The 18,423-nt window shown below is 51.9% G+C and overlaps 10 protein-coding genes across 10 annotated transcripts; 8 read left to right on the top strand and 2 right to left on the bottom strand.

Annotated features, from left to right (window-relative positions):
* Positions 1–2,547, top strand: V1518DRAFT_219279 (uncharacterized protein; the record flags this gene model as incomplete). Its single annotated transcript, XM_066900937.1, has 5 exons — positions 1–639; positions 691–828; positions 896–1,970; positions 2,042–2,143; positions 2,245–2,547. Coding segments are annotated over 4 exons (1,947 nt in total), but the record flags the coding sequence as incomplete, so codon positions are not given.
* On the top strand, positions 2,318–2,886 carry V1518DRAFT_455048 (uncharacterized protein; the record flags this gene model as incomplete). The annotated part of the gene is made up of 1 exon (XM_066906548.1): positions 2,318–2,886. One exon carries the CDS (start codon positions 2,318–2,320, stop codon positions 2,663–2,665), a length of 348 nt encoding a protein of 115 aa, XP_066760019.1. The 3' UTR covers positions 2,666–2,886.
* Positions 2,887–2,924: 38 nt separating this feature from the next.
* On the top strand, positions 2,925–4,146 carry V1518DRAFT_219292 (uncharacterized protein). Its single transcript, XM_066900938.1, has one exon. It carries the CDS (start codon positions 3,184–3,186, stop codon positions 3,994–3,996), a length of 813 nt encoding a protein of 270 aa, XP_066760020.1. The 5' UTR covers positions 2,925–3,183; the 3' UTR covers positions 3,997–4,146.
* On the top strand, positions 4,061–5,376 carry V1518DRAFT_440929 (fumarylacetoacetate hydrolase domain-containing 2). The gene is made up of 2 exons (XM_066906422.1): positions 4,061–4,652; positions 4,703–5,376. Exons 1-2 carry the CDS (start codon positions 4,373–4,375, stop codon positions 5,311–5,313), a joined length of 891 nt encoding a protein of 296 aa, XP_066760021.1. The 5' UTR covers positions 4,061–4,372; the 3' UTR covers positions 5,314–5,376.
* Positions 5,377–5,528: 152 nt separating this feature from the next.
* V1518DRAFT_414245 (MFS general substrate transporter) lies at positions 5,529–7,738 on the top strand. The gene is given in 3 exon segments (XM_066903515.1): positions 5,529–6,371; positions 6,387–6,394; positions 6,435–7,738. The coding sequence occupies 3 exon segments, from the start codon at positions 5,753–5,755 to the stop codon at positions 7,482–7,484; spliced, it is 1,677 nt and encodes a 558-aa protein (XP_066760022.1). The 5' UTR covers positions 5,529–5,752; the 3' UTR covers positions 7,485–7,738.
* A 1,932-nt stretch (positions 7,739–9,670) lies between these two features.
* On the top strand, positions 9,671–11,590 carry V1518DRAFT_414247 (hexokinase-domain-containing protein). Its single transcript, XM_066903516.1, has 2 exons — positions 9,671–10,144; positions 10,193–11,590. Exons 1-2 carry the CDS (start codon positions 9,938–9,940, stop codon positions 11,474–11,476), a joined length of 1,491 nt encoding a protein of 496 aa, XP_066760023.1. The 5' UTR covers positions 9,671–9,937; the 3' UTR covers positions 11,477–11,590.
* A 1,095-nt stretch (positions 11,591–12,685) lies between these two features.
* Positions 12,686–14,083, top strand: V1518DRAFT_414252 (Thiamine thiazole synthase). Its single transcript, XM_066903517.1, has one exon. It carries the CDS (start codon positions 13,052–13,054, stop codon positions 14,006–14,008), a length of 957 nt encoding a protein of 318 aa, XP_066760024.1. The 5' UTR covers positions 12,686–13,051; the 3' UTR covers positions 14,009–14,083.
* Positions 14,067–15,446, top strand: V1518DRAFT_414253 (uncharacterized protein). The gene is made up of 2 exons (XM_066903518.1): positions 14,067–14,977; positions 15,022–15,446. The coding sequence occupies exons 1-2, from the start codon at positions 14,462–14,464 to the stop codon at positions 15,346–15,348; spliced, it is 843 nt and encodes a 280-aa protein (XP_066760025.1). The 5' UTR covers positions 14,067–14,461; the 3' UTR covers positions 15,349–15,446.
* On the bottom strand, positions 15,354–17,046 carry V1518DRAFT_414255 (3-hydroxybenzoate 6-hydroxylase-like protein). Its single transcript, XM_066903519.1, has 2 exons — positions 16,638–17,046; positions 15,354–16,586 (listed from the first exon to the last, which is right to left on the bottom strand). Exons 1-2 carry the CDS (start codon positions 16,858–16,860, stop codon positions 15,385–15,387), a joined length of 1,425 nt encoding a protein of 474 aa, XP_066760026.1. The 5' UTR covers positions 16,861–17,046; the 3' UTR covers positions 15,354–15,384.
* V1518DRAFT_414257 (galactose-1-phosphate uridyl transferase) lies at positions 17,047–18,389 on the bottom strand. Its single transcript, XM_066903520.1, has 2 exons — positions 17,829–18,389; positions 17,047–17,775 (listed from the first exon to the last, which is right to left on the bottom strand). Exons 1-2 carry the CDS (start codon positions 18,365–18,367, stop codon positions 17,220–17,222), a joined length of 1,095 nt encoding a protein of 364 aa, XP_066760027.1. The 5' UTR covers positions 18,368–18,389; the 3' UTR covers positions 17,047–17,219.
* Between the last annotated feature and the right edge of the window lie 34 nt (positions 18,390–18,423).

Consider the following 18,423-nt stretch of genomic DNA (forward strand, 5'->3'; position numbering starts at 1 on the left):
CGAAGTTTGGATGAGATAATCACTCCAGACTTCTGGGGGTTGCTTGCGCCTACCCCTTCACTTGCGTCTGCTCCTGCCTCTGGAACGGCTCATATAACTGCCGTGGAAGAACAACTCGATAGTGCAGGCAATGCTAGTGATGCTGCAATTTCACTTACTGTGCAATATCGCAATACAGAAATTGAACAAGAAGGTGATGATGACGAACAGCAGCCGCTACAAGTCAAATACAGCTCTTCAGGTACTTTCAAAGCACAGCCCGCGAAGCTTCTTGGCCTCCATTTCGATAGCACATGCCGTGCTAATTTCTTTCGGATCTTATTTGAACTATGTCCGCAGGATAAACGAGCAAGCCTCGAGTCTCTGAAGATATACTCATTCGAGCGTCTGCTAAGAGTATTTTTGAGTGGTCCACACACGTATCTTCCCATAGTTCATCACACAGCCACGAGCTTTGATATTTTGAGGAACATTGACCTTGATTCGCTGAAGGAAGGAGATATTTTGACTGGAAGATGGACAGATGCCATTTCACAGTGTATGTTGATCCTTGCAATGAGCTCTGTTGGAAGTCAGAGATGTTTGGAACGTGAGCGTGCTCGCAAGCTCAGAGACTGGTGCCGATTCTTCATTAGCTTGGTATGCACATACTGTTTTGCCTGTGATACCGAAGGCTCTAATGTTGTTCAGGTTGCTTCGGAAATCAAGCTAGAGGATGACGCTGTTGGGATTATGCAGGCTAGACTGATATGCAACACTTACGACGCTTGGAGCGGAGAAATCTCGTTGGTTCAAAACGCAATTGATGAGTTGGTGTTTTTTGCAAAGGTATGCACTCCATCATAGATATTACACCGTCAGAAGTCGATAGGCTGCTAAGAAACAAACGTTATAGTGTTGTGATATGGGAGTCATTAGAAGTTCACCCCGAGTAACTTCAGATTGGAAGCAATGGATTTGTCGCGAATCATATCAGCGCGTCTTTTGGTTTTATTTTCTGCTCATGTCAGATATGTGCATCGCTTATGGGCGCCAAATTCCAGTCGAGTTAGCGGCGCTGCAATTTCTATTACCTGAAGGTGATGATTGCTGGGAAGCAGCATCATACGACGATTGGCATCAAGCTGTGACGTCATCCCCATGCCCGCAACTTTTTCATAATACGATGGCAAATATTTTATCAGAAAGTGAGCCCGATCCCGAAAGTTTACTCGGTCTTTCGCAACTGTCCATTTATATTTTGCTGCACTGCGTTATGATACATGTGAACAATGTCGTACAGGCTCACCGGTGGACCAGCCAGGTTTCGGTAACCAGCGAAGTTAATTCTGCTCCCAATATATTTGGATCATTCTCATTTGAAATGATAGAGCGCATCATCAAGCGCTTCCATCGCAATTTGTTAAGTCCCCAGCTGCTTCAGCATTGCATAGGATCACCTTTGTCATACAATTCACATGCAATTATGGGGATTCTACAAGTTCGAATATTGATGGCTCACAATTCAATGAAGGGTCTGTTATTTGAGCCTAATATGGAGGCATGCCTGAATCTCTTGGAGTTGGATATTGACTTAAATCTCGTGGTCAAACTTTCGCACACGCGTCTACTGCAGAGCATCATTGAGGCAGGCGTTGACCATATGAGGACGCCGATACAAGCTGGATATATGGTATTTAAGCGATTTGGGGCAGTGCATTGGAGTCCCCAGCATGCCATGTATGCATATCACACCATTTTATTTCTGGTTAGATGGATCCATTCTGTGGAAATACACAAGACGTTTCCTACCATCACTCACTGGGAGAGTGACAAACTAATCGAAATCCGGAATCTGATGTTCGAGGCTGGTGTGCTCGATGGAAGCTTTGACGATAGTATCGCAGATCTGTTTAGTGGAAATATGTCATTGGCAAGTGCCGTCAGCGACTTTTGGATGGAAATGTTTGATGATACATGGGTTTGGGGCGGTAAGTCTTCTACATTTCTGTTTCATCACTGTATTCTGTTGGATTATCTACTAACTTGTCGTGGGCGACAGTTATTGTGCGGGTCACAAAGGTCTACAAAACTATTTCCGAGAAATTTCGAGTAGAGAACGGCAGAGCTAAGCGTGCGCGGGGATGTGGCTCATGAGGAGCTTGTAGGTGCTACCCCTCTAATTGCGGGCCGCTAACTGGAAAGTTAATTATACCGCTACAAGTCTGTACTATAAGAGAAGTGACGCGAGATGGCTGTGGGCAGAGCTCTCCAGGAATACCAGACAGATTTGTACACCAATCCCATCTACTGCAGACGACATCCGAACGCAGCAACAATGGAAGTCGCACAGAAATTGGGCATCACCGCTGACACAAGCACGACACACATTGTTGCCTACTATATTGAGGATGCCACTATCCGATCCGAGATCATCGAGAAGGTCAAATCGCTCAAAGACCGAGCTTTGAAGGACGGACAGCCGTACATTCTCGAATCGCGTGCTGGCGAAGCACTGCCGTTCCAGGAAGGCAGAGATGGGGGCTTCAACATCGTCACTGCTACCTCATTTAAAAACGTCGAGGATAGGCTCTACTACAGCTCGTTTGATCCTGCGCATGAGGAACTCAAGAATCTGGCGGCGATGCATCTTAAGAAGGGCCTGATTCTGGACTTTGCATTGTAAAGTAGTTGTCTTGGTTGGATATCAGATCCATAAATGATCCAATACAGCAGTTTAGCAGTTTCAATCGCTGATAGATTGTGAAGCAAGTCTGCAACTCACAAACTTAAATCAGGATGGAGACATGCCGCCGACAGGAACAAATTTGATTCTGCTAGCCACAGGATCAGCACATGGAGCGCCGTGGCGCATGAATGAATAATCCAGACTCCGGCGGAGCTCCGAGACCGGAAGAGTTGGGTAGCTCAGTTCTGCGGCGCGTTTACTGCATACTTACCCCGCAAGCTGCTATTGGCCACGTGGATCCCCGCTTCCCCGCAATTCTGTGCGGCTCTCCGCGTGTGACACGGGACGGTGTCTAAGAGGGGCCAGGAGCTACGAATGATCCCCCTCTTACGTGAACCCGTGGCGCAACAGGAATAAACCTCACGTTAACTCTTCCGGCGGTGTTGAGTTATGAATAGCATCCGTATATGTCGTGAGGACGCGGGTCCGCGAACTTGCTTCTGCTGCTAACTACAATGACGGACTTCCAATCTACATTCGTGGCCACTAATCTGCTTCCAGGCTCCAAGCCATACGATGCAAATTGGATGAACGATACGCTCATAGCTCTATCATCTGCGGACCCGGACTTTTTCTCTGGCTTTGAGTTTATTGCACTGTCGGTGATGCTGTTGGGAATGCGTCGAGGCGATGCTGTGCCGAGACTGTTTGAAGACGCTACAAAGGATCTTGACGATGAATCAAGTGTTACATGTTACATGAAGTTTAGAGAAGCTGCAATCATTGTGTACTCTTTTATTGGCCTCCCAAATATAGTGCCATCGATGATGGGTATTGCGGCATATCTTCAAGGACGTGGAATCTCTCCGAATCCGACTCCAAGCCGCCCGGTACTGCTCGGCCATGAGGAATCAATCAATGGCAAAGCGCATTTCAAAAAGGTTTACAACGCGGTCGGCAACAGCAAAGTCAGTGAGCTCGTCGATATGTACTTTCCCGATATTGCGTACACGTTCAACGCCGTCACATTTGGATATATCATGTCTCGGGCAAACAACATTGCTGGCTTTACAGAGGCTCAGGGTCAGTTTATCGTTGCAGCTGCCATTACAGCTATGGGGGCTACTAGGCAAGCCAGAAGTCATATCAAAGCTGCGCTGGATATGGGATGCAGTCTCCGCAGTATGTCTGCTATGGTCCAAGTTTGCACGGTCATGCTGGCAGAATGGAGCGGATATGAAAATGCAGCGAAGGGGAAGTTGGATACAAGTGCTCTTATGGACGAAGTGGCCGAAAATAGGACTCTGAATGCCAAAGTTTCGGCATGATAGTTGATTATATTTGCATACTTTAGTCTTTACAACTGCTGTGTTAAGCATTCAAAAAATTGCAGTTCAGTGATCGTATTGCGCATATCTGCTGTGATTAACCGACCAGATACAACCAGATTGATAGGCCCGCCTGCTCGAGTACCAGCAGATGTCATCTGCTAAGTTTTTTCCGCTCGATGGTATATGGGCCAATAAGCGGCGGATTCCAATACTTGCTCCCCTCTACAAATTGTTCGTGCGGGGTAATTGTATATCCTTCTCTACCCCGCTTAGCGCTCTAGCTCACTCCGCCACTGCTTAGGCCGCTGAATCGGGAGATGCAATCAACAATATAAGACACAAATGCCTCGAGTTTTGGAAAAATGGAGCGCCAATGAACATGGCTCCGCTTGTCGCATGGAAGCGCCTAGTGCGATACGTTTCGAGCAAGGACGGCAAAGTCAAGTATGGAGATCCAGTGATCGAAGATGTGACCGCCGACATAGGCCATCTCGCTCTCGCTGGACAACTTGAGGTTGAAGTGCTGGACGGAACGGATCCTCTGTCGGCCTTGCCGACTGGCGAGAGAGATATCGTGAGCGTACTGTTGGGACCATTAGTACCAGAAGACGTCCCAGTTATTCGTTGCATTGGCCTTAATTATAAGACTCACAGTATGTTGACCTTGTAAAAAGTTGATCTGTTAGAACTAACACATTGCTAGTCTTGGAATCCGGTCTGAAGTTGCCCGAGTGTCCTACGATATTCACCAAGCCCGGTCCAGCAGTCGCCGAATTTGGGGCGTCTATTCCAATTCCAAAGATTGCTCAAAGTCAATGTGATTACGAGGGCGAACTGACAATTGTGATTGGACGAGATGCCAAAAATGTCTCCAGCGAAGATGCTCTAGACTACGTGGCAGGGTATACTGTCGGCAATGATATCTCAGCGCGTGATTGGCAGATGGATCCAGGCAAAGCAGGCGTGGTTCCGCAGTGGACGTTCAGCAAATCGTTCGACAAGTACGCCCCTCTAGGGCCTTGCATTGTATCGACATCTATCTTAGGAGATGCTTCCAAACAGCAGCTGAGCACCTTCGTTAACGGGGACCTGCGACAGTCGGCTAATACCGAAGATCTTTGTTTCGGCGTTAGGCGAGTGATAGAATTCTGCAGTCGCGGACAGACCTTACAGAAAGGTTCGTTAATTATGACTGGAACTCCTGGAGGTGTGGGACTATTCATGAAGCCGCAAGCGTTTCTGAATAATGGAGATCATGTGAGTGTGTCTATCTCAGGCATAGGCACTCTGACGAACAGTATAGAATTTGAGTAATGCTAAAATGTGCTTCGGTCACCTGGGATTCTTACATATCCAATGAGAAATATTAATTTTGTGCAACTTTTTTGAAAAAAATCTATAATACGTCTCAGTAGGAGATTTGGTGACTGTATTCAGTCCAAGAGCGAACGCTACCGAAGGTTTAATGTCGCTGATGCGGAGGAGGGGGCGAAGTGCGCTTGAGTCTAGAGGGGTGAATAATCCCCGCATTTCATCGCTTAGTCTAGCTGTTGAGCTTCGCATGCTGCCCCCTCCTCCGCATTTCACCCGTTTGTGAGTCTGATGTGAGACCGCCTCTCAGACCGAAGTCTTTTCTGAATTCATATACGAACTGATCTATTTCGCATAAATTGGTCTGCATAATGCCAGCCCTTTCCGAGGTCAACATCGCACATTCCCGCATCGTCACACACCTACAAAGGTCGTCATCAAAATGGGACTCGGAATTTTGAACACTAAGGAACATCAACACGTATTTGGTACAACGCTACTTGAGGAGAAGGAGCCCGAAGGTGTCGAAACATCTCGTCTGAAGGTCGATCCTCGAAATCCTCAAGTGATCCTTGTCCCACAGCCGTCTGATGATCCAAATGATCCGTTAAACTGGTCACTTCTCAAAAAGAATTTGTGTTTCATCGCGCTCTGTTGCGGTAGCTCAATATCTACATGTGCAGGTCCAATGCTCAGCTCTGCCTATCTTGATCTTGAAGTTGAATTCAGCATGAGTCTAACGAAAGTTGTTCAATTTGGAAGTATCGTTATGATCATGGGTGCCCCAGCATTGTGGATCGCTGGATCGCTTATTCCCATAGTTGGCAAGCGGCCGCTGATTCTCATGTCTATCTTACTTGAGGCTGTGACTTCAGTTTGGGGCGCAAAGGCCAACTCTTACGGCAGTATGCTAGGTGCCAGAGCTGTGATGGGTATTTCGAATGGACCTCCTGAGGCTGTTGTTGCTGGAGTTATTGGTGATCTCTTTTTCCTTCACGAAAGAGGTTTCTACTCGTCCATGTGGAACATGAGCCAGCTGATTGCCACAAACATATCTCCGCGTATGTGTAAAATCATTATTCCTCTGTGGCTGTGCTTTATACTAATCCGCTATAGTGATCTGCGCATTCATTGTTGTTCGCCTAGGATGGAGATGGGCTTTTTGGATTCTGGCTATTTGCAGCATAGTCGTTTTCGGACTTATATTCTTTCTGGCTCCCGAAACACATTACGTTCGAAGTCTTCAAGGCGACGACATCAGCCTGCCGGAAGATGTTGCCGACAACATGAATCAAGAGGAGAAAGGCAATGTCTTGCATGCGGAAATTCCGCCTGCAGCGACCTCTAGGAACCCATCTCCTTCCCACGAGAAATCATATATCGGACAACTAAGAATTTTTAACGGAGTTACTCTTGGAATTTCCTTTTGGGATTCATTGACAAGACCATTTGTTGTGTTGCTCTTTCCCACCGTACTATTCGCGTCGTTTGGATATACCATGTCGATTTGCTATTCAGTCTTACTTAGCAATAGCGTAGCACAGGTAATGGGAGAGGATCCATACAACTTCAGTACTATTGAACTCGGAGTTCTGTACGTGTCTCCGATTGTGTGGACATTTATTGCATTCCTCATTGCCGGCCGATTGTCAGATTATTTCAGCAAGAACATGGCGCTTTTGAATCGGGGAGTTTTTGAGCCTGAGTTCAGACTGGTTCTTATCATTGCTTTGTTGGTTTTAGGTGTCATGTCCCTGATCGGATACGGCTTGTCTGTGATCAAACATGTCCATTGGTTTGGCCCGGTCTTCTTTTTTGGTATGAATAGTGCCGCCGCGTGCTTTGGGAATACCGCATATATATCGTATGTCATTGATGCACACAGGACTCTAGCAGCCGAATCTCTGATTGCCTTTGGTATTTTCAAGTCAGTCTTGATTTACATTTTGCTATATTTTATTACGGATTGGATCAATAATCAAGGCGTGAAGAAAACGTTTATTACGTTGGCGTGTTTGAATGTCTTTTGTTGCCTCACTGCAGTGCCTATGTATATCAATGGCAAACGCACGAGACGTTTCATTCAGAGCATTCGCGTGCTCAACCGTTTGCAGGTGCAGGAGATGGAACAAGAGCGAGAACGAGAGGCGATGGAGATGAGAAATGAGGACTAGAATTCTCCAGGTGTGTTGTGTGTCTAAGAATTGTTTGAGCTGTTAGCCGTATGGGCTCGTTGCTGAAGTAAGTAGATTTTGGTATCAAATTTACTAGCGGCTTGTGAGGAAAATTGGCTATCATGTCCGTTTAGTGTTGTGCGTACTGGTGATACTTCACGTTGGTGTGAAGATATTACCTAAATTTATCTGTCGCCAAATCTGCCGAGTCAATGAATGCTACTGCTGAGGCTTACAATTCAGTAAGTCGAGACTACTGTTGAGGTTCACTAAATTTGGTGACTCTCTAATGCTGTCACTTAATAGAGTGGTGTTATGGATAGAGTTTACTAATCTTAGTGACTCGATCTTCTCTGATTTTAGGGCCTGAACAATGAGGAGTAAAACTTTGATCACTGAAGAAATTAGTGAGCTCAAACTGCGCACTTGATCAGAACTCGTCGGATGCAGTTTAAAGGACTTGATTGCTGATGGTTCAGTAGTAGTGTCAGTTATGTCAACTTATGTTTGTCTCCCACCAGGAATGCAGCGCGAATGCAGTCACCACCATGTGTTTTGCCGGCTTCAAGTGTATTGTGTTTCATCCCAACACACGTGTTCAAGCGTTGATGGCTATCCAGGCACTTCCCGTCCGTGCAGCACATCAATTGCGCAAAAAAGAAATGAGTATTATTCGAGATAGGATTTATGGAAATTCTCTAAAGTTCTGCCTTGTCCACTTTTACAACAGCGGCCCTGAACAGTAGTGAATTGCGCAGAGCTGGGGAATGAATTTCAGCTACTACTACGGTCGGGTACATTTGTAGTTGCAGATTTATCTCAACCTGGCGAGGACGATAGTGTTCCAATATGCTGCCGGAATGGCTGATAGACGCACGTGGGAACTCTCTACAAAAAAACTGCATGAGATGGACATTCTACTAGAGGATTAGTGACTTGCCTAAGCAGATTGATTCGCCGCAGAATAATCTACAACTTCTGGCGTATCTTTACAATATGCTGGCTCAGGCTAATGCAGACACGGGGAGAAAGTTTGGTGGTTGTAAGAATTCAGTTAACTAAATCAGGGCTGTACGCTAGCGCAGTCAAATGGCGTAGATTCCTGACTTGACTTGCTGAATCAGAGACCTATAGTAGTCACTGGTAACTGCACTTAGTGTAGTAAGGTAGAGTAGACCATGGCATTCAGTTAACTCAAAGTAGTGGACCAAATTTGTCGCTGAAGTCGATAGTTGAAGCTCTAGAGCGACGTAGATAACTATTTCAGTTGACTAAATTAGCGACTTGATTAGTGACTTGTCAATAACTAGCGCAGTGAAGCAACGGAGGCAGCGAGGTTCAGTCGACTAAAATTAGTGAACTAAAATAAGTTGTTAGCTAGTGCGATAGAGCATACAGTTGGTGCGAACAGTTAATTAATTAGTGAACTAAATCAGAGGTTGAAGCTGTCAATAACTTCCGGTCTTATGTAGTGATAGCGTACTGCTAGACCGCACTTGACAGCCGCAGCTATGGTTTTGATTCCAGCCTGAGTCGTATAAGCTTGCTAGCTGACATAGCGCATGAATGTATTGACCAAAGACATTAGCTGCCATGCAACTTTCAATGTTGACAATGCCAACGCTGGCGGAATTGAGAGTCCAGACTTCAGACTAGAAGTGCTGTAGTAATGAATTAGCAGGTCAGCACTTGCATTCAGGTTCAATTTTTCCACTCTCTTCTCCGATGAACATTATACGACAAAACTCTAGCTAAGCAAGCCTAAGAAACTAGTTAGCGAACCCCGTAGTCTTGGCTCTCCCTTGCCGACACTGCTAACATGGCCATACTATGTACTCTGCCAAATAACGCACGCATGTCTCGTGCACTAGAGACGGAAGTCAAGTCATCTTAATTTAACTTTTCTCGCTTAAGTAGGTTTTAGCTTGTCCTTAAACGCGATCGAACTGTCAATGCATTGCTTTGATATCTCCATAGCTAGCAGCCGTACTTCCAACTGGGACTCCAACCTGGATCTCACAGAGCAGCCCCCTTATTTTAGAACCGCGCCGAAAATGTTAGCCCCTGAACCCCTGAGAAGATCACCTGACTTCAACCTCCGCGTCTGGACGCGTCACAGTGCGTGCGGCGCGGCCAGAAGAAGTAGATGTACTGCGGCTCTGCAGACATGTTCTGTCGTGCCGCTTCGGAGCAAAACTTGTGAAGATTCTCGAACAGTTCTGTTGACCGTGCGCCAGTGCTGACTTGTAGCGGCGGTTGGCGAGTGCAGTGGCGCAAAATGAGCGGAATTCGCTCAGAGCAGAGCCAAAGTTGAAGCCACGCCTCGCACTTCTCCACTGCCGCTCTCCGTGCCCCTTGAACTCCCCCTTCGGCTCTCCCGGTTTGCGTTCGCAATATCGCCGCCTATAATATCCCTCTCGTCTGCTCAGCTGAGTCACGTCGTTGTCGTCGCCATGCTTGTCCCTGCTGTCGGTACGCCCGCACTTGCCGTGAAGGACAACGCCCCTGCCGCGCCATCCGTGGTAGCTGCGGTAGATCTCACAGCTGAGATCAAATACCTGGAGAATCTTTTTGTGGTTGATAGTACCACGCTCAAGGCCATCACCGAGCACTTCGTCCGCGAGCTGGAAAAGGGGCTCTCTGAGACCGGTGGCAGCATTGTACGTTCCTGATCCATTGTTGTCATGATCACTTGCTAACCGTTGCAGCCCATGATCCCCGCGTGGGTCATGACCATGCCAAGTGGCAGAGAACAGGGCTCATACCTTGCGCTCGACATGGGCGGTACCAACCTTCGCGTCGTCGAGGTCACCCTGAACGGTGCGCGTGACTTTGAGATCATTCAGTGCAAATACCATATGCCGCCGGAAATGAAGACGGGTTCATCCGAGCAGCTGTGGGACTACATCGCGGACTGCCTGCAGTCGTTTATCAAGGAGCACCATCATGTCGACGGCGCGGCGCCGAAGCAGCTTGCGCTCGGGTTCACGTTCTCGTATCCTTGCACGCAGACCGCGATCGACAACGGCACCCTGCAGCGGTGGACGAAGGGGTTTGACATTGACGGCGTCGAAGGCCATAATGTGCAGCCGATGCTGGAAGCAGCGCTAGAGAAAAAGAGTGTGCCGATCAAGGTTACCGCGTTGATCAATGACACTACCGGTACGATGGTTGCCTCGAACTACGTTGACCCTGAGACCCAGATCGGCGTGATCTTTGGAACAGGCTGCAACGCGGCGTATTTCGAGACAGTCGGCAATATTCCTAAGCTTAAAGGGCTGGTGGATCTTCCAGACGACACGCCTATGGCGATCAACTGCGAGTGGGGCGCGTTTGACAACGAGCACGTTATTCTTCCACGGACGCCGTACGATATTCAGATCGACAACGACTCGCCGCGGCCGAATCAGCAAGCGTTTGAGAAGATGATTGCCGGGCTCTACCTTGGCGAGATCTTCCGTCTTGCGCTTAATGATCTACACGGCCAGGGCGCCATTTTCATCGGTCAGGACGTAGCCGCCCTTCGCACGGTATACGCCATCGACACGTCTGTTCTAGCGCAGATCGAGAACGATCCCTACGACAACCTTGCTAACACGGAAGACATATTCGCGTCCACGTTGGCCATCAGGACAACCGAGCCGGAGCGGCACTTAATCCGCCGTCTCGCCGAACTCATCGGTACACGGTCCGCCCGTCTCTCTGCATGCGGCATCGCCGCGCTGGCACGTAAGAATCACATCGTCGCATGCCACGCCGGCGCAGACGGGTCCGTGTTCCATAAGTACCCGCACTTTCAGGCGCGCGGCGCGCAGGCACTGAAGGAGATCTTCGATTGGCCGGATTGCTTGCGAGTCGAAGACTATCCGATCAAGATTGTCGCTGCGGAGGACGGGAGTGGCGTTGGGGCTGCGTTGATTGCTGCGCTGACGCTGGAGCGGATGGCGGCAGGGCTGGCGGTGGGGATGAAGGCGCAGTTTGTGGAAGCATAGATTGGCTGGCGTTTTGGTTATATAGAGTGATAGATTTGGTGACTGCAGCAGAACGAGCAAGGCAGGGTGTGGAGAAGCGGAGTGTTGGATTAATGAAGTGTTCTTTGCTCTAAACCATACTGCCAACGTTCCTAGTTTTCCCTCTGTAGCAACCACAAAACACACCCATAGTATTATTATAAGACCCTCACCGTGACGGCGTCGCCCTCGCATCGCACACGCACGCTGCGACGATGACCGCCCCTGCTACCAGCAAGGTCGCCATCGTCACCGCGCATCGCCGACGTGGTCGAACACCTTCCCAATATCCAGTTCTGGCTGGTCGTCCTCGAGGACGTAAATGTCTCCGTCGGCGTTGCCGTCGTGCACTCCATTTCCGTCCAAGCCACCGCCGGCTTTCTGATGAGTCTCCCTGGCCACGCTTTGTTCCCGTGTCTGACTTGCAATCTCTCCTGATCGCAGCTGCTCTCCGCTACGCCCGTCGCGTCTGGTCTTCCGTTGTCGTGCGCTCTGCTGCACGCCGGTCTGCCTTCCCTCTCGCGCGTGTTCGGCTGCACCCGCGCCCGGCTCTCACGCGCCGAACCGGCTGGGGTTCTGTCGCCGTTCCCTCTCAATCGCGCGCTTTCACTCGCGTCCTTCGTGCCTGCCCAGCAGCATCACATGATGTCTATACTTGCAGCCCGCCGCACGCCATGAACCTTCAGGTGTGTCGGGGCCTTGTCTTTCTAGTTGCTTCAATTACACCTGCCATCTCGCGATATTTCACAGCAACGAAGCCACTTTGGCCACTGTAGCATTCACCGACCGTCGCCCGACTCGCTCTCCCTAGCGAGGCACTGTAGCCGCTGAGCCCCCCTCCGGCCATGGTCGCTGCCAGAGCCACCCGTTCAGCGACACAAGCCATTTCCAAAGGTGGAAGGCTGCCGCCCAGCAGCCAATTTCTCACTTCTGCCGTCTTCAATCCCTTCTGTGACAAAGGCCCTTGCTACCATTCGCGATCCTGCGGCGGTGCCACAGCAGACTGGTGTGTGCTCGAAGCCTCAAAGCTGGTCGCCCACTTGCACCATCAGTCACACATATTCGTGATCCTTGGCGGTGCATGCTTGCTTAGCCGTCTTCCGGCTCTTATTGCTCCGTTCCCCACCGTCCCCCACTCTTGTCCATCTTCCGATCCCCGTCTGCTTGAATTCTCACTGCCGATCTCTATAAATTCAGCTCTTTCCCACGCCGCTCGCTAAGTGTCCACCGCGTCTCATCCACGTCCACACTTCTCTCTGGTTCGTCTTCATCTTCTCTCACCCGTTAAAGAGCCGCTGACCCCCTCCAGATCGTACGGTTCCTCTCCTGAGGATGGTCTATGCATCGACTTCTTAGTTCTGCTCGTTATGATTTGCATGGCCGGTGTTCGGTCCGTGTTCCTCTTGGAACACGGACCGTTCTGAGATTATACGGCGCGAACTTGATCAGGTTAATACCTGCGAAAGGACATGCATTTTCTATCCACAGGTAATCGTGTCACAACCCTTGGCCGATTTACTAATCAGCCTCTAGGCTCCCACCAACAATCAAACCACAATGGCCCCCCCTCCTCCTTCTGTTCGGATCCTGCAGGATCCCGTCGTGTCTGACTCTGTCGCCTCTAAAGTCGCCGCCGTCACTGGCCCAATTGACGATGGCTTCAAATGGGAAGACTTCACCTTTGCTCATATCCGTGAGTCCACCGTCTCTCGTGCCATGACGTCGCGTTACTTTGCCGATCTCGACAAGTACGCCGAGTCCGATGTCGTTATCGTCGGCGCCGGAAGCTGCGGCCTTTCCACTGCCTTCGTCCTCGCGTCGGCTCGTCCTGATCTTAAGATCGCCATCATCGAGGCTGGTGTCGCTCCGGGTGGTGGCGCTTGGCTTGGTGGCCAGTTGTTTTCTGCCATGATTCTTCGTCGTCCTGCCGAGAAATTTTTGGACCAGATCGGGGTTCCTTACGAAGATGAAGATACTTATGTCGTCGTCAAGCATGCCGCGCTCTTCACTTCCACCTTGCTATCCAAAGTTCTGGCCTTCCCTAATGTCAAACTCTTCAATGCAACCACTGTCGAGGACTTGATTACCCGTGTTGATCCCCAGTCCGGCGTTCTCCGCATTGCTGGTGTCGTCACTAACTGGACCCTCGTCTCCATGCACCACGACGACCAGTCCTGCATGGACCCGAACACCATCAACGCTCCGCTCGTCATTTCCACCACCGGCCACGACGGTCCCTTCGGTGCTTTCTCCGTCAAACGTCTTGTCTCCATGAACGCTATCGAAAAACTCGGTGGCATGCGCGGCCTCGACATGAAGTCCGCAGAGGACGCAATTGTCAAGCGTACCCGCGAGATTATCCCCGGCCTCATCGTCGGCGGCATGGAACTGTCCGAAGTCGACGGCGCTAATCGCATGGGGCCCACCTTCGGCGCCATGGCTCTCTCCGGCGTTAAGGCAGCCGAAACTGCTCTGCAGCTCTTCGAGACCCGCTCAAAGCAAAACCTTGAGTAGACTGCTGTTGTGCGTATACTATGCGCATTAAAGATGTGGATTGCACTTTCTTGAATAAATTTATCTTCCTGCTCATACCTCCGTTTTAAGTTACTTGCCGCTATTATGTCTGAGCCGCACTGAATGTGGCGCGCGGCCTATGGCTTACTCCATTCTCGGCTGCCGAGGAGTGGGATTGCGGTATTGACGCTGGCACGAGTGGCGGCGGGGCTGGCGATGTCGATGAAGAGGGCGTTGCGGGTGTATAGACTTGCCGGCGGTTGGGTATTTGGTAATAGGTATGAGAAAGGAGCAAGGCGGGGTGGGGGGATATAGAGTGTGGGGTAAAGACGCGTCTGCGGCTCAGTCAAACGTGTCGCTTCCAACTTCCCCAGCTTTCCCTCTGCGGCAACCCCTAAACACGCCGACGCGCTATAAGATCACCATCATGGCGGTGTCATCTTCGCATCGCACATGCACGCTGCCGCGATGACCGTTCCTCCGACCAACAAAGTTGCCATCGTCACTGGCGCCTCCTCCGGCATCGGCCTCGCCCTGAGCACCTCTCTTATCGCCCAATCTTGGACCGTTGTGCTCGCGGACATCAACGCCACCGCCGGCGCCGCCGCCGCGTCCACTCTTGGTCCAAAGGCGTCCTTCGTCGAAACTGACGTCTCTTCGTGGACTTCCCAGCTCGCGCTCTTCAAGTCTGTCTTTACCCGCTTCGGCCGCCTCGACTTCGTCGCCGCGAACGCCGGGATTGACGACAAAGATGCCGTGTACGCCGACTTCGAGGCAGAGGAGCCGGAAGCGCTGAATTTCAAGACTCTCGAGGTCGATCTGCTAGCCCCGATCATGAGCTTCCGTTTGGCGCTGTTCTACATGCGACGGAATCCCGACAAGTCCGGTGGTGCTATCGTGATAACGAGCTCCAGCGCGGGATTGTATCCATTCTCGTCGAACCCGGAGTACGCCGCCGCGAAGCACGGGGTATGTCATTGTTGTTGGTGTATCGTGCTCTGCTAATAGCCAAGCTCATTGGATTTGCGCGATCCGTGGCGCCGGTGCTCAAGCGCGAGAAGATCACCGTCAACTGCATCTGTCCCGCGCTCGTCTCGACTAACCTCGCCCCGGCGTCGCTGTGGACTCTGATCCCAAAAGACCAGCTCACGCCAATGAGCACGATCATGCGCGCATTCCACGGCTTCATCGACGGCCACAAAGACCTTCTGACCGGACAAGCTGCCGAGTGTGCTATCGACGACATATTCTACCGTGACCCTGTCGACTTTCCGAGCCAGAGCCAGAAGGATATGTTCAGTCGTGACTTGGGGGCATGGATGAGTGCTTACGACATGTGATATTGTGTGGAATGTATGCATTGCGATAGTGAACAATTAATATCCTGCTTGAGTCAAATACAGGTCTGCGGTCTTTACAGCATCGTGACCGAACAGCCAGGGCTGGAACTCGTCGTCGGACCAGAACAACGGGTTCTTAAGGTTATACGACGGGATCTCCATCGACGGCTCTGGAATCTTGCGCTCGACCTTTGCCCCTTCCACACGCTTGGCCTCTTCGGCCGCCATAAGGCTATCCCGATTTTGCTGCTCGGGCCCGTCTGCAAGATGCCACACGTCGCCGTTCTGCATGGAGCCCAGCTGCACGCGCGTGCAGCGCGCTTTGCGGATCTTTTCGTATAGATGCATGAGCTTCGGGATGTCGGCTTTGCTGTGCGCGCGGTCAAGGCATTCGGCGAGCGTGACGCCGTCTTCCAGCGCCATGGCCGCGCCTTGGGCAAGGAATGGCACCGTCGCGTGCGCCGCGTCACCGAGAAGAACGACCTTTCCGGAGGCACTCACCCAGGTTGGAAGCTCGCGCACGTAGCATATCTTCCACGTCAAGCAATCCTCAATCATGCTGATAACCTTTGTCAGCTTCGGATCCCATCCTTTATACTCTGCGCGCATCTCTGCGATATCGCCCCTGCTGTTCCATATTCCCGGCGCAGTGTCGCCGGGGTAGAGCATCACCAGGTTGTAGATGCTCTTGTCGCGGATAGGGTACGCCATGATGTGCCGGCCCGGTCCGATCCACGACGTCGCGCCGGGGTCGTCGAGTAAATCGCGGAGCTCCGGGTCGCTCTGCATGCGTTCGCCGGAGACGCATGCGCGGTAGGCGGAGACGTTTGAGGCAACGTAGACGTCGTCGTTGAGCTCGGGGAAGAGTTGGTCGCGGATCCGGGAACGAATGCCGTCTGCCGTGATCACAAGGTCGGCTTCAAACACCTCGCCGGTGGCGAGAGTGGCGGACGGTGCAGTCTCGTCGACGGAGACGACGCGGCTGTTGATGTGGATGTCAACGCCGTTCTCCACGGCCGCATCGTGCAGGATGCGGTGGTAGTCGGCGCGGTGGATGAACCAGTACGGCGAGCCGTAGCGTTGTGTGAGGTAGGGGTTCAGCGGCGTCGTGCCGAGCACCTGTCCGTCCGAGTAGCGCCGGACGAAGACCGACTGTGGCCACACGATCACGTCCTGGAACTTGTCGAATAGCCCGAGATTCCGGAGGATGGACGTGCTATTTGGCGGGATCTGGATGCGTGTGAGGTGTCAGCGCGAGCATGCGGCATGGATGGCGGCAGGCAACTTATCTGCGCCAACTTCGCCGAGGATATGGGCCTGTTCGAGGAGGACGACGTGGATGCCCTTACGGGCGATGGCGATAGCGCAGGCGAGGCCGCCGAGGCCGGCGCCGACGACGATGACTTTGAGGGGCGAGGACGCAGTCATTCCAGTGCCTGACACGGTATGTCGTCTTCGGGGCGTCTGGGTATCAGCATTTATATAAGAGCACGCTGAGGAAGAAGAAGCCATGGCGGGGTACAGCGATGAGCAGCCGGGAAATCACAGATCCGTGGAAGCGACTGCGGGACACCACTTAGCCGTGGTACACGTTTGCACACATCACAACGTGGTTTCTCCCCGCGTTTTGCGCGCGCTTTAGGCAGAAGACGAGGCGGGTGCGGAGAGCGGATGCTCGGGCCGGGTGAGGATTCCAGCGGCGGCGGGAGCGCGGGAAGTGTGGGGTACGGACCGCCGCCTGGTCCGGGGCTCCGCTGTACCAACAGGTGCAGGGGTTAGAACCCTCGCGTACGAAGTGGTCGCGCATCTTGTTCAGCGCACTGCTATCTACATACACCCTGCTTAAGGCTTCGCGCACAAGTCCAGCACACTCACGGCTGGACAGAATAATGCACCTCTGCCGCCGCCCGTATCCGCTCGGCAGCCTGCTCCGGCGTCAAATCCCGCTGCGCCTCCCCCAGCATCTCATAGCCCACTAGGAACTTCCGCACTGTCGCACTACGCAGCAGCGGCGGGTAGTAGTGCATGTGGAAGTGGCTCAACGTGACCTCGTCGTCGTGTTCTGAGTGGATAGGCGCCTGGTGCAGACCCATTGAGTACGGAAATGAGGTGCTGAAGAGATTGTCGTACTTGATCGTAAGCCGGCGAATGACGTCGGCGAGGTCGGTCTTCTCGGCTGCCGTGAACTCGTTGAGGGACGGTCTGTGCTCTCGTGCGAGGACCAACGTCTCGAACGGCCAAATTGCCCAGAACGGGACCAGGACCACGAAGGACGAGTTGGACAGCACCACCCGCGCCGGGTCGGTAAGCTCGAGTGAGAGGTAGTCGCACAGTAAGCACGCGTGGTTGGTTGCGGCGTAATTGCGCAAGCTGATGAGCTCCTGTGCTGGCTCTGAGGGTATCGCGTCGGTGCACCACGCTTGACAGCTTCTCTCGTTAGCCTTAGGCACCGACATCACTGTCACGAGGAAGAAACGTACTGTGGATGCGGATTGGAGCACCCCATCGACGCGCCTTTGTTCTCGAAAATCTGCACAAATCGAAACTTCGTCTCGCGCTGGAGCTGCTGATACAGCGCCGTCCATGTCGCGACGACGGCTTCGATTTCCGCAGGGGACATGAGCGGCAGTGTGAGGTTATGTTTCGGGGAGAAGCAGAGCACGAAGCATGACCCTCGCGCGCCTTGCACCTTCAGCAGTCGTGCACGTAGTTTTGCTGTGTCGTCAGCGGCGTCAGTGACAGTCGGGGGATAGTAATCTGGCTGATCTGTCTTCACGGCGGAGTAGTCGTTCACAAACACAAACGTTGTATCGTACGCAGGGTTCCGTTCTCCGGTGGCACGGGTGTTGGATGGACATAGGTAGCATGCTGGATCATAGTCGGGCAGCGACGGCGCGCTGGGTGGCTCTTGTTGACCGAGCCACGGTCGCTGCGCACGGTGGGGGGACACAAGGATCCACTCGTCCGTGAGCGGGTTGTACCGCCGGTGGGAGTTGTTGCTGAAGTCGAAGTCGGACATATCCACACTGATTTGCTGCTGTGGTGAGCTCTTGTTGTGGGGATGCACTGCGTGGC

This window comes from Limtongia smithiae (assembly GCF_038497785.1).
Source record: "Limtongia smithiae strain NRRL Y-17922 unplaced genomic scaffold V1518scaffold_4, whole genome shotgun sequence".
NCBI classification, from domain to species: domain Eukaryota; kingdom Fungi; phylum Ascomycota; class Lipomycetes; order Lipomycetales; family Lipomycetaceae; genus Limtongia; species Limtongia smithiae.